This window comes from Aquarana catesbeiana, linkage group LG13 (genome assembly GCF_042186555.1).
Source record: "Aquarana catesbeiana isolate 2022-GZ linkage group LG13, ASM4218655v1, whole genome shotgun sequence".
NCBI classification, from domain to species: domain Eukaryota; kingdom Metazoa; phylum Chordata; class Amphibia; order Anura; family Ranidae; genus Aquarana; species Aquarana catesbeiana.
In genome coordinates, this window is record NC_133336.1 from 52299835 (window position 1) to 52313521 (window position 13687).

The 13687-nt window shown below is 45.0% G+C and overlaps 1 protein-coding gene across 1 annotated transcript in view; it reads right to left on the reverse strand.

Annotated features, from left to right (window-relative positions):
- The window catches only part of TDRD9 (tudor domain containing 9), a 393320-nt gene that overhangs the window by 163702 nt on the left and 215931 nt on the right, over positions 1–13687 (reverse strand). The window contains exon 13 of the mRNA XM_073609957.1: positions 9231–9288. Coding sequence (XP_073466058.1) covers positions 9231–9288 — 58 coding nt within the window. The remainder of the gene's footprint in view (positions 1–9230; positions 9289–13687) is intronic.

Below are 13687 nucleotides of genomic sequence, written 5' to 3' on the forward strand. Positions count from 1 at the left end.
TCGGCCGATGCCGATTAAGTAAAAAACGCCAAATATCGGCCGATATATCGGTCGACCTCTACTTAGTATCCATCTTTAGAGCCGGTGGTTTTGTTTACGATAATGGTAACGGATTTGCCGCAAGATCACCGCTATCGGAGGGGTTTGGAGACAAGTTAGGGGAAGATGGCCCCACCTGTGTCCATACTATAGCAGAGCGGAAGCGACGTCAAAATGTCACTTCCACCCTTACGTCTTAAAAGGCACATTTTTCTGTTATTTATTTTTTTTTTTTTTTGCATTTAAGTCCAAATATGAGATCTGAGGACTTTTTGACCCCAGATCTCATATTTAAGAGGATCTGTCTGTTTTTTTCTATTACAAGGATGTTTACATTCCTTGCAATAGGAATAGAAGTGACCCATATTTTTTTTTTAACCACTAGGCGTCCGCGCTATAGCCGAAAGACGGCTACAGCGCGGACTTCAATTGCCGGGAGGGCGTCCCTGGACGTCCTCCTGTTTACTTCCGCATTGCGCGCTCCCGCGAGCGCGCATCGCGGAAGTTTTGTGCTGGCCGTGTCCCTCGGACACAGCCAGTCACAGATCGCCGTAAACGGCCAATGACAGCGGCCGTTTACAGTGCGATCGGCGGTGCCAACGAGAGATGATCTCATATGTAAACATATGAGATCATCTCTCATCGCCGGCTCTCCCTCCTCACACAGAGACAGCGTGTGAGGAGGGAGAGCGGAACCGCTGCGGCGGTGAGTGTAAAAGAGAAAAAAAAAAGTGTCCCGCTGTTAACGGTCCCTGTCATCTGCCCCTGCCATGTGATCTGCCCTGCTATCTGCCCCTGCCATGTGATCTGCCCTGCTATCTGCCCCTGCCATGTGATCTGCCATCTGCCCTGCCATCTGCCCCTGCCATGTGATCTGCCATCTGCCCTGCTATCTGCCCCTGCCATGTGATCTGCCCTGCCATCTGCCCCTGCCATGTGATCTGCCATCTGCCCTGCCATCTGCCCCTGCCATGTGATCTGCCATCTGCCCTGCTATCTGCCCCTGCCATGTGATCTGCCCTGCTATCTGCCCTGCTATCTGCCCCTGCCATGTGATCTGCCCTGCCATCTGCCCCTGCCATCTGCCCCGCCATCTGTCCCGCCATCTGCCCCGCCATCTGTCCCGCCATCTGCCCCGCCATCTGTCCCGCCATCTGCCCTGCCATCTGTCCCTGCCATCTGCCCCGCCATCTGCCCTGCCATCTGTCCCCAGTGCCATCTGTCCCCAGTGCCACGTATAAGTGCCATCTGTCATCAGTGCCACCTGTCATTAGTGCCACCTGTCATTAGTGCCACCTGTCATCAGTGCCACCTGTCATCAGTGCCACCTGTCATCAGTGCCACGTATCAGTGCCACCTGTCATCAGTGTCATCAGTGCCACGTATCAGTGCCATCTGTCATCAGTGCCACGTATTAGTGCCATCTGTCATCAGGGCCACGTATTAGTGCCATCTGTCATCAGTGCCATGTATTAGTGCCATCTTTCATCAGTGCCACGTGTCATCAGTGCCACATAGTGTGCCATTTGTCATCAGCGCCACATGTCATCAGTGCCACATATTAGTGCCATCTGTCATCAGTGTCACGTGTCATCAGTGCCATGTATTAGTGCCATCTGTCAGTGCCACGTATTAGTGCCATCTGTCAGTGCCACGTATTAGTGCCATCTGTCATTAGTGCCACCTGTCATCAGTGCCATGTATTAGTGCCATCTGTCATCAGTGCCACATCAGTGTCAGTGCCACGTATCAGTGCCATCTGTCATCAGTGCCACATCAGTGCCACGTATCAGTGCCATTTGTCATCAGTGCCACGTCAGTGTCATGTGTCATTGTCCTGGTTCTCCAGGGCCTTCAAAAGTGTAATAGGTAGTCAACAAGTTAGATGTGTAATTTATGCTCCTAGAACACTTGATGGTGCTCCCTGCATGTTGGGCCTGTCTATGTGGCCAGGCTGCGAAAAAGTCCCACACATGTGGTATCGTAATACTCAGGAGGAGTAGCAGAATGTATTTTGGGGCGTCATTTGTGGTATATACATGGCATGTGAGAGAAATAACCTATTATAATGACAATTTTGTGGGGGAAAAAAATAAAAATAAATAAATCTTCATTTTGCAAAGAATTGTGGGAAAAAATGACAACATCAAAAACCTCACCATGCATCTTACTAAATACCTTGGATTGTCTACTTTCAAAAAAGGGGTCATTTGGGGGGTATTTGTACTGTCCTGACTTGTTCGGGTCACAAGAAATGAGATAGGCCGTCAGTACATCAGATGTGATCAATTTTTTATGATTTGCACCATAACTTGTAGACTCTATAACTTTCACAAAGACCAAATAATATCCACTAATTTGGGTTATTTTTACCAAAGATATGTAGCAGTATAAATTGTGGCCAAAATTTATGAAGCAAAATTACTAATTTGCAAAATTTTATCACAGAAACTAAGAAAAATGCGTTTTTTTTCAAAATTTGCGGTCTTTTTTCATTTATAGCGCAAAAAATAAAAAACCCAGAGGTGATCAAATACCACCAAAAGAAAGCTCTATTTGTATGAAAAAAAGGACAAAAAATTCATTTGGGTACAGTATTGCATGACTGAGTAATTGTCATTCAAAGTGTGAGAGCGCTGAAAGCTGAAAATTGGTCTGGTCACGAGGGGGGTTTAAGTGCCCAGTTGTCAGGTGGTTAAACAGTGAAAAAATAAATAAAATCAAGCAAAATAAAAAAAACATTTTTTTAAAGTGCCCTGTCCCGACAAACTCGCGCGCAGAAGTGAACGCATACGTGAGTAGCACCCGAACATGAAAACAGTGGTCAAACCACAAGTGAGGTATCTCCGGAATCGCTAGAGCAAGAGAAATAATTCTAGCCTTAGTCCTCCTCTAACTCAAAACATGCAACCTGTAGAATTTTTTAAACTTCCCCTATAGAGATTTTTAAGGGTAAAAGTTTGATGCCATTCCACGAGCGGGTGCAATTTTGAAGCGTGACATGTTGGGTATCAATTTACTCGGCGTAACATTATCTTTCACAATATTAAAAAAAAAAATTGGGCTAACTTTACTGTTGTCTTATTTTTTTTCATTCAAAAAAGTGATTTTTTTCCAAAAAAAAGTGTGCTTGTAAGACCGCTGTGCAAATACGGTGTGACAAAAAGTATGACCACCATTTTATTCTCTAGGGTGTTAGGAAAAAAAATGTATAATGTTTGGGGGTTCTAAGTAATTTTCTAGCAAAAAAAACTTGTTTTTAACTTGTAAACACCAAGTCTGAAAAAGAGGCCTGGTCTTTAAGTGGTTAAAGAGCGTGTAAAATCATTACCACTTCTCAGGCAGATCTATTAAAAAAAATAAATAATTAGCACATACTGTTGCTGTATATGCATTAGCAATTCATTATTCCTTTTATCAGCTGTAGGTTTTCTAAACATGCAAAATTTTAGGAGTCATGTTTTTTTTGTATCAGATAGCCTGCACTGCTCAATACCCCCATCTCCCCACGCTGATGTCACCAGGAGTCTGAATAATAGCATCTACCACACTACAAATGACAGCGGTACATCAGCAGTTATCTGCCTGTGTTGAGATTCAAAGGAAACCCTGGCACTCCAGCTGTGACAAAACCTGTGGCGATTTCACCATGCAGAAACTCATGGGATTTGTAGTCCCATAACAGCTGGCATGTGGAGGTTTATTATCCTTGATCTAACTAACCGTTGTCACAGAAAAGCTGGCCATGGACAGATTTTTTTTTTTCATTTAGCTGGCTGAATGAAAAAAACAATCTTCCATCCACGTAAATGAGGCAGATAATGGAAACCCCCAGCTGGACACTATATTCTTACAGTGACACCCTCAGCAGGCTGTCTGCTACAAAAAGTTTGTGATACTCCCAGTAGTATCAGAAGTTAAAGAAATCTGCAATGCTTATTGATTTGCTAAGGAAAGGAAAACATCAAAAAGTATTAATTCCAATTAGATATAAAAAGAAAGTGTTCCACTTCCACACCAGGAAATGAAATTAGCTGCAGCCAACCCCAGCTGTACTCACAGGTGTGAGAGATACAAGGTATATGGGTGAATTGGCGCTACTAAATGATAACAAGGTGACAAAATTCAATAAAGATTAATTTGAAAATACTATAAAGTGAACTATCTCTTTAAAACATCATCTACAAGTACAAATGTGTTGTCTGTGCAAACAATTTTTAAAGTGTTTTAGTGCTGATCAATGAAAGTGTCCAAAGTGTGTCCATTTCTTCAAAGGTTCCAAAGTGCATAAATCAGCAAAAAAAAAAAAAAAAAAAAAAAATCAGTTTCAACAGAAAATTCATAAAAAAATCCACTCAAAATTTAACCACGTCCCATCCCGCGTATAGTAATATGACGGACGCAAGGTGGCTCTGCCATCCCGGGCGGCCGTCATATGACGTCCTCGGCCATCCAGGGGGTGCATGCCGCGTCACTCGGGAGCCCATGTGCGTGCCTGGCGGCCGCAATGTCCGGCGGGCACCCGCGATTGCTTGTCAGAGTAGGGACATGGATCTGTATGTGTAAACACACCAGATCCACATCCTGTCATTGGAGAGGGGACAGATCGTGTGTTCCTTGTATACAGCAACACCGGTCAGTCACCTCCCCCAGTCAGTATCATTCCCTAGCCACTTTAATACCAGGCACTTTCACCCCTTCCTGCCAAGGACAATTTTGAGCTTTCAGTGCTGTCGCACTTTGAATGACAATTGCGCGATCATACAACATTGTACCCAAACTAAATTTTTTTATCATTTTGTTCCCACAATTAGAGCTTTCTATTGGTGGTATTTGATCATCTCTGCGGTTTTCATTTTTTGCTAAACTAAAAAAGACCTACATTTTTGAAATGTTCGTTTGTTATAAAATTTTGTTTTCTCCTTCACTGAGAGGCGGCACTGATATGTAGAATTGATGGGTACTGATATGCAGCACTGGCAGGCGGCTCTGATAGTTGGCATTAATAGACACTAATAGATGGCACTGATGGGCAGCACTGAACGGGCAGGTACTGACAGGTGTTAATGCTGGGCACTGAGATGGACACCGATTGGCAAAATGGTGGGCATTGATTGGCACTTTATTGGGCACTGGCAGGGGGTTATGATGGGGCACCAATTGGCAGCTTATTGGTACATTTGATGGGGGCTGTGCTGATAATCAGTGTGCTAATTATCAGCACAGACCCCCCCTCTGATAGGGAGAGCCGCCGATAGGTTCTCCCTGTCAGTGCGAACCGAGGAATGCTGTTTACCGGTCACAGTTGATCATGTGGTAAGAAGCCTCTGTCAGAGGCTTCTTATCATGATCGGAGATGCAGTTTTTTTCAGACTGACACGCCGCACTCATGATCGCCGCGCTGCGTGCCGGCATGTTATTCTGCCGGACATCATATGACGCCCAGTCAGGATAACAGAACCACTTCCCGGCCATCAATCTGTTATAGGCCAGTCGGGACGTGGCTAAGTTACACATTTAACCCCTTGATCGCCCCCCTAGTGCTAACCCCTTCCCTGCCAGTGACATTTATAAAAGTAATCGGTGCATATTTATAGCACTGATCGCTGTATAATTGTCAATGGTCACAAAATAGTGTCAGAAGTGTCCGATCTGTACGACGCAATATCACAGTCCTGACAAAAATTACAGATCACCACCATTACTAGTAAAATAATAAAAATGCCATAAATCTATCCCCTATTTTTTTATAACTTTGGCGCAAACCAATCAATATACGCTTATTGCGATTTTTTTTTACCAAAAATATGCAGAAGAATACATATTGGCCTAAACTGAGGAAGACATTTTTTTTTAATTGGGATATTATAGCAAAAAGTAAAAAAGATTGTGCTTTTTTTCAAACTTTGTTTTGATTATAGCACAAAAAAAAAACAGAGGTGATCAAATACCACCAAAAGAAATCTCTATTTGTGGGGAAAAAAATAAAAAAAAATTTCATAAGGGCACAGTGTTACATGACCGTGCAATTGTCATTCAAAATGTTACAGCGCTGAAAGTTAGCCTGGGCAGGAAGGGGGTGAAAATGCTCAGTATTGAAGTGGTTAACTTCACAAAACGTGCTGAAGTGAAAGAATTTTTTAATTTGCAAAATTGGAGACTCTTCACACATGACGCCCCCCTAAGGTCCGCACTCCCCAAAGGGATGTACCCCTGCAGGGGTAAAAGGCTTCACAATGGAGTCAACTCTTTATCCTGTGTTCCCTCCTTGGCATCCACGATCGTTTGATACACTCACAGGATCCCACTGTGTAAATCCGTAAAAGTTTATTAAGCCTAGGTTCACATTGGAGCAATTTGTCATGGGATTTGATCTCTCAGTCTCAAGTCGCAGGCCATTGGAGGCAATGGCACTTTTCCAATTGGAACAACATCGATTTGCACCAGTAGTTCCTGCACTACTTTTGCTGATTTCAGGTGCGACTTCAATAGACATCTGGCTATCAAGTAGCACCTGAAATCTCGCTGACCTTGCTACTTTGAAATCCTGCTACTTCAAGTGAAGTAGCGCGATTTCAAAGTAGCATCAATGTGAACCAGGGCTAATTAAAAGTTTTTTTAAAAAAGCACTGTCACTAGTGCTGTATTGTAGCACACGAAAAAAAAAAAAAGACTCCAAACCGGAAGTCTCCGGTGGCAAGTGTGAACAGTCACCAATTTCGCGGATTAAAAATTCTCTCACTTCACCAGCACGTTTTATGAACTTAAGTGGAAGATTTATGAATTTTCAGTTGAAACGTTGGTGTTGATTTTTTTGCTGATTTATGCACTTTGGAACTTTTGAAGAAATGCCTACACTTGACACTTTTTCATTGATCAGCACTAGAACACTTTAAAAAATTGTGTTTGCACTTGTATATGATTATGTTTTAAAGAGACAGTACACTTTATAGCATTTTCAAATTAATCTTTATTGAATTTTGTCACACTGTCACTTAGCAGCGCCAATTCACCTACCTTTCTATGAATACGAATTAGCTTATGCAACCAGCCTGAATATGCCTAATGATACAGAAGTATAGTGCAAATAATATAGAAGAAATTCCAGACAGTTACAGCCAAACTGTTCAAACACCTTCTAGCTTCATCTAGCTTTAGAGGACTAGTTTGTAAATCACTGTACCTGTGTTCACAAGTTGCTCACTTTACACATACACCTAAGCAAGAAGATATGAAATTTTCCAAATGGGGGAGCTGCTAAAATGATCCAAATACTGCAACAGTGTTGTAGTCAGAAAATGCACTCAGGTTACTTCAAGTAACTGTAACAAGAGTTGTAAGCAAACTCTGAAAAACATTTGGCTACGTGAATGGAGGAATACTTTTAAGGCCTCATGTCCACAGGCATTTTAAAAAACGAGCTTTAAAGCTAGTACCGACGTGAGGAAAAAAGTGTCGTTAAAAATTCGATTTTATCCGCGTTTTGCATCGGCGTCAATGCGCGTTTAGCCGCGCTAGCTTTCAGCAGCATTTCTGTCTCTATTCAAAATCAATGGTTCAGAAGTCGCACTACCTTGCGGTGTGACTTGTGTGCTGAGAATCTTGAAGGGGAACCCCACGAAAATGATGCGTGAGGTTTCCCCCAAGATCCATACCAGACCCTTATACGAGCATGCAGACCGGAAGGTCGGAGGGCGCGCAAGCGAGCAACCCCCCCCCCTTTCCATACCAGGCCACATGCCCTCAACATGGGCTTTGGTGCTTTAGGGCAGGGGGGCCATGTTAATGAGGACAAGAGCCTCTTCCCGACAACCCTTGCCCAGTGGTTGTCGGGGTCTGCGGGTGGGGTCTTATCGGAAGAAGCCCCCAGATCCCAGCCCCCCCCACCCCAGGTGAATGAGTATGGGGTACACATTCACCTAAAAAAAAGTGTCAAAAATAAACAAACACACTACACAGGTTTTTAAAGTAATTTATTAATGCAGCCCTGCTCTTCTCCCTCTTAAGGGAACCCCCCATGCCATTTTTCTTTTTTGCGTGGGGGGGTTCCCTTAAGATCCATACCAGACTGAAGGGTCTGGTATTGTCTTGGGGTGGAACCTCAGGCAAAAACTCCTCCCAAGATCCAAACCAGGTCTTTATCCGAGCACGTAGCCCGGAAGGTCAGGAAGGGGGGGGGGGACATAAGCGAGCGCCCCCCTCCTGGACCATACTAGGCCACTTGTCCTCAAGATGGGGGGTGGGTGCTTCGGGGCAGGGGGCCCTGCACCCCCACCTTGTCCTTGTCCCCATGTTGACCCCATTCACCTAAAAAAAAAAAAAAAAAAAAAAAAAGGCAAAAATAAACACACGACACAGGTTTTTAAAGTATTTTATTAAGGCAGCTCTGGCTCTTCTCAGTCTTCTGGTAATGTCTTCTCCCTCTCCAAGACCCTTTGATCTGGTATGGATCTCAAGGGAACCCCCCACGCCAAAAAAAAAAAAATTGCGTGGGGGGGTTCTCTTAAGATCCATACCAGACCAAAGGGTCTGGTATCGTCCTGGGGAGGAACCTCAGACAAATTTTTTTTTTACATTTTGGTGGGGTTCCCTTTCAAGATTCTCAGCACACAAGTCGGATCATCTTGATCCGACTTCTGGTGTGACTTCTATTCAAATCAATGGACTCCCATAGAGAACTATTGATTTTGAATAGAGAGAAACGCAGGACGAGGCTTAACGATGTGTATACAGAGACAAGCCTCGCTAAAACGCTTTTAACACCTTTTACCGGCATCTGCCGTTTTTACAGCTCTAGCGCAGGAGCCTCAGAACGCAATGGTCCTGTTTTTTTTTTGGAGCTTTAAACCGCCTATGCCACTTACAGCTCCTAAACGCCTTGGTGGGCATGAGGCTATAGGTTAACATGGAGAGGCGCTTTTAAGCTGTGTAAAACGCTCCTAAAAGCGGCTGTAAAAACGTCCGTGGCATGAGGCCTAAGAAGCCAGAAATATTTACCCCTCTTATATGCATCACCAACCACATGAATGTGAATGAAGCTGTCTATGAAGCTTAATCGTACTGGCAACCTGTTATATCACTTTTTTTGGATGTTAAAGACAAAGAAATGGCAGTGGGAATGTTTGAGAATAGATCACCACAGTACAACAACAAAAAAGTAAAGGCTTTAGCACCCCAGTTGAACGATTTACCATATCTCACATCCGGTACAGTGATAGAGCTCTCAGCAATGTTCGTTGACAAAATTATCTGTTAACACAAACAAAAGCAGAAATCAGATATGTGCCCCTATTAATATATTTTTTAATGCACAATGACAGGTGTGGATTTAACATACTAAACAAAAACTCAAAATGGGGAAAATAAAACAGTTTTAAAAAAAATAACCAAATGAAATTAAAAGCAGACACCTACATCACATTTCACTACGATTACTACGCCCTAATGCCATGCAAGCCGTTATTACCCTGTATATTTTAATGCCTAGCCACTCAAAACAAGCAAAGCTCTGCTTCAATTCAATTGGCCTATTTATATGATTGGCTGCCTCAATGTTTTAATATGAACATATAGGGAAGGAGAGAGAAGACCAGCTTCAGTTGCTCTAGATTAGTGGTTCATCATACTGAAATTAAGGGGAGAGCATGTAAGAAATAAATATCTGGAAGGGCATGTTTTTCTAAGGAAACGTTTCCTGGGGAAACTACAATGAGGTTTTAAATGATAAAAGTTCAATGCAGAAAGTGAACCCTACTTTTCTGACAATAAGGCATGAAAAGGAGGGTGGGGGTGGCACAAAGAGCTTGACAGAAGGATCCAAACCTTGCTAAATCTATGAAATAAAGAGGATCGTTAAATCCTTTTCAAGTGTTTCCGAGGATGACATTATTTGGCGTCACACTAAGCAATACAAGTCTTCCAGATCTTATGATAGATCTTCCTAGTGACAGCTTTTCTAACATTCGCTAGGATGGACACCACTGGTCCCGAGATGCCACGGTCCTTTAACACCCTGACTTCAATAGCCATTCCGTCAAATTTAGAGACTGTAAATTGTGGTGGAATGTAGGACCTTAAGACAGTAGATCGGGGCGACGTGGAAGCGTCCATGGCCCATCTATCGTCAGTCCCACAATCTCCGGGAAACAGGGCCTTCTGGGCCAGGCTGGTGCCACCAGAATGACTGGAACCCCCTCTCTGAATCCTGGGGAACAAATGTGGAAGGAGAGAGATCGGAGGGAAAGCATAAACCTGGGAGTACTGGGTCCATGGAACTACCAGAGCATCTGCTCCGATTGCCAGGGGATCTCTTGTTCAGGACACAAACTGCTGTAGCTTGTTGTTGATCCTGGATGCCAGTAGGTCGACCTCTGGCCATCCCAAACGCTGGCAAATTTCCTGGAACACACCTGGGTGTAGGGACCATTCCCCCGGACAGACCTGCTGGTCACTGAGATAAGCTGCCTTCCAGTTCTCTACTCCCAGGATATGGACTGCCGATAGAATTGGCACGTTTTTCTGCCCAGGCAAGTATGTGGTTCACCTCCTTCAGAGCTGAACGACTCCTGGTACCGCCTTGGTGGTTTATATAGGCCACTGCAGTGGCGTTGTTGGACTGAACCCTGATAGAGCAGTCCTGAAGCTCCACCGTCCAGGACCATAAGGCCAGACGAACTGCTCGTAACTCCAGGACGTTGATGGGCAGGATCTGTTATGTCCTTGACCATTTCCCCTGAGCTGTTAGCCCCTCTAGGGTCACTCCCCAGCCTGAGAGACTGGCATCTGTAGTCAGTACTCTCCAAGTTAACGGGAGGATGGATTTTCCCTTTCGCAGGTTCTGATCCTGCAACCACCAGTTTAGGCTTAAGCGTGCCCGAGGAGAGAACACTGGATAATCCAGGGCTTGTCCTGTTCTGTCCAAGCCAGCAAGATGTCTTGTTGTAAAGCCTGGAATAGAACTGGGCATAGGGCACTGCCTCGAAGGAGGACCCAATCCCCCCTAGAAGACTCATACAGAGCCGAATAGAGGGTTGTCTGGTGCCCCTTATCTGACGAACCTGTCCCTTCAGGGCACAGATCCTTATCGGTGGCAAAAAATCCTTGCTTGGACCGTATCTAGGATCAGACCTAAATACCTTAGACTTTGAGCTGTTCTCCAGGCTGATGATCAAATAAACGTTCCCCGTGAAAGGGAAAACCTGCCAATAACTTTGTACAAGGAAACTCGGCTGACCAGTTCTTAAGCCACAAAAGTCTGCACATCACATATGTACAGACAAGAAAGCCATACCTGCTGTATTGAATCATAGTTACATAGTTAGTAAGGTTGAATAAAGACATCAGTCCATCCAGTTCAACCTGAGTTAGGTGTGGTTGCATGCCTACAATTATCCCTATTTATTTAAGGTACCCATATAGCGCCATCAATTTACGCAGCGATCCACACATACATCGCACCCTATCCTCAAGGAGCCCACAATCCAAGGTCCCAAACTCACATTCATATACTAGGGACAATTTTGGACAGAAACCAATTAACCTACCAGCATGTCTTTGGAGTGTGGGAGGAAACCGGAGTACCCGGAGGAAACCCACTCAGGCACAGGGAGAACATGCAAACTCCAGGCAGGTAGTGTGGTGGTTGGGATACGAACCAGCGACCCTTTTTACTGCTAGGCGAGAGTGCTACCCACTACACCCCTGTGCTGCCCTCACCACTGAATCCTTTAAAGGCGTCAACAGCAAAACACAGCAGTCGAGGAATATTGGTCTTTTCAGCCAGATCATCCTCCCGGTTAGGCCCGTCAGGCCGTCTGACCTGATCCTTTACGGACTGGCAGATACCAAGCCTTTAATAATTACTCCAATTTCTTGTCAACAGGGCCTTTCGAGCCCTGTGCGTTATCTACCGGACAAGTTAAGTTCTTGTTAAGGAAGAGACTGCTGTCTGACTGGCATGCTCCACTTCTTAACAAACTTTTAATCCATGGGATATAAGAAGGGAAAGCCTCTTAGGAGGAACAAAAATCCTGTCAGAATGTTCCCAATCAGCAAACACCGCCTGTTCCAACTGAGGGTGTAAGGGGAAAGCCTGTGTGGCCTGAAGAGGCCCCAGTGACCCCAAACAGGACCAAGGGGGGCTCAGTAACCTCTGCAAGAGGCAACTTAAAGGCAGAACGAACCATCTCGGTAAGAGTCTGGATCAAAAACCTCTGCGACAGAGGCAGACATCAACTGGATATCTTCTTGTCCAGATTGCTCAGAAACAGACTCATACGCCAGACTCTCCACAGAATCCTGAGCTTTTAGCTCTTCCCCATCCTCAACACATTCCTGCGCCAAACTAGGAGGAGGATCGGTCATGCTTCTTGCCACCCTGCAGGATGGAGGCAATCACACCAGCAGTCCTGTGCTCTAACCAAGCTAGGGCCAAGGACAGTTCATCCTTGGTGATAAAGGGTGAAACAGCAGCGTTTGAGGGTATACAACACTAGGGATACGACTAGGTTTATCAGGAACTACTGACGACATAGGTGTGCCCTTTCCTGTAGTGTTAGTCCCACTCCTCTCTTTTTGAAGATATTTACTAGCCACAAAAAGAGTACATGGGCGTAGTATTAACACACCCCAGAAGGGAGACCCTTTAATAGGGCTCACCAAGCCCCTATGTAACAATCCTGCCAAGCAACACCTGGTGACTCACGTGACCCGGGTAAGGAGAAATGAACCGCTGCAAATGCCTAGCTGGCTGTGCGTCGGAACATTCTGCGCATGCATGTGAGGGACAAACGGGCGCGGCTGTATTCGAGAATGACACAAATCATCGTGCGCCTAGATTAAGGCTATTGCGCATGTGCGGCTTTGCGTGCGCTATGGCCGCCAAACTGCTGAGCACAGCAGCACTCTTTTGAATGCACGTGCGCCATGCCGAACCGTTGTGCGCCATCATACAGGTAAAAAAACAGCCAGACAGAAGCAAAAAAAAAAAAAAAGGTAAACGTTGCAAACACTCACAGCTAGCCCAAAACTCCCCCGTATGGTCATCGCACACAGGTGTCCATCCTCTAGTTAGCTTGACTGATTGTTACAATCACTGGGACACCCCACAATAAGTAAATAAAAGGGGTTTCTCTTACCCGTCCAGGCGCAGGGCAGCTTAGAAACTAAGAGCCCAAACTTCACCCATCATGGCGGGTTCCTGTCACTTGAGGACCTTCAAGGACTGGGTACCCTTTTCATGTTTAGAGTTCACTCCCTTGGACCTGTACAGCACCCTGCAGGAATGCCTTAGCGTTGTGGTGTCCAGGATTCCACTTTGCCGGGTCCAGCACCCAAAGGTCGCATTACAGGCAAAACCTCTCAGGATCTTGAGTCTTCTTTGCGAGGCTTGGGTACCGTTTATCTAAGCAAATAAAGCCTGTGTCAAATGGATCCAGATCAGTCAATCCCTTGATTCATTTAAGAACCGTTTGTGGGACTAGAGACCTGGAGCTCAGAGAGCTCAAACGTGCCATCCAACTTGCAGACACTGGTAAAAAAAACTCAAGTACTTCCTGTATGGAGGGGATTACATAAGGCAGCCCTCAAAAAATCCACTCGCCTGCTCGCATTTTGCGAGTGGATTTTGAGGGCTGGCAAGTGGGCTGCC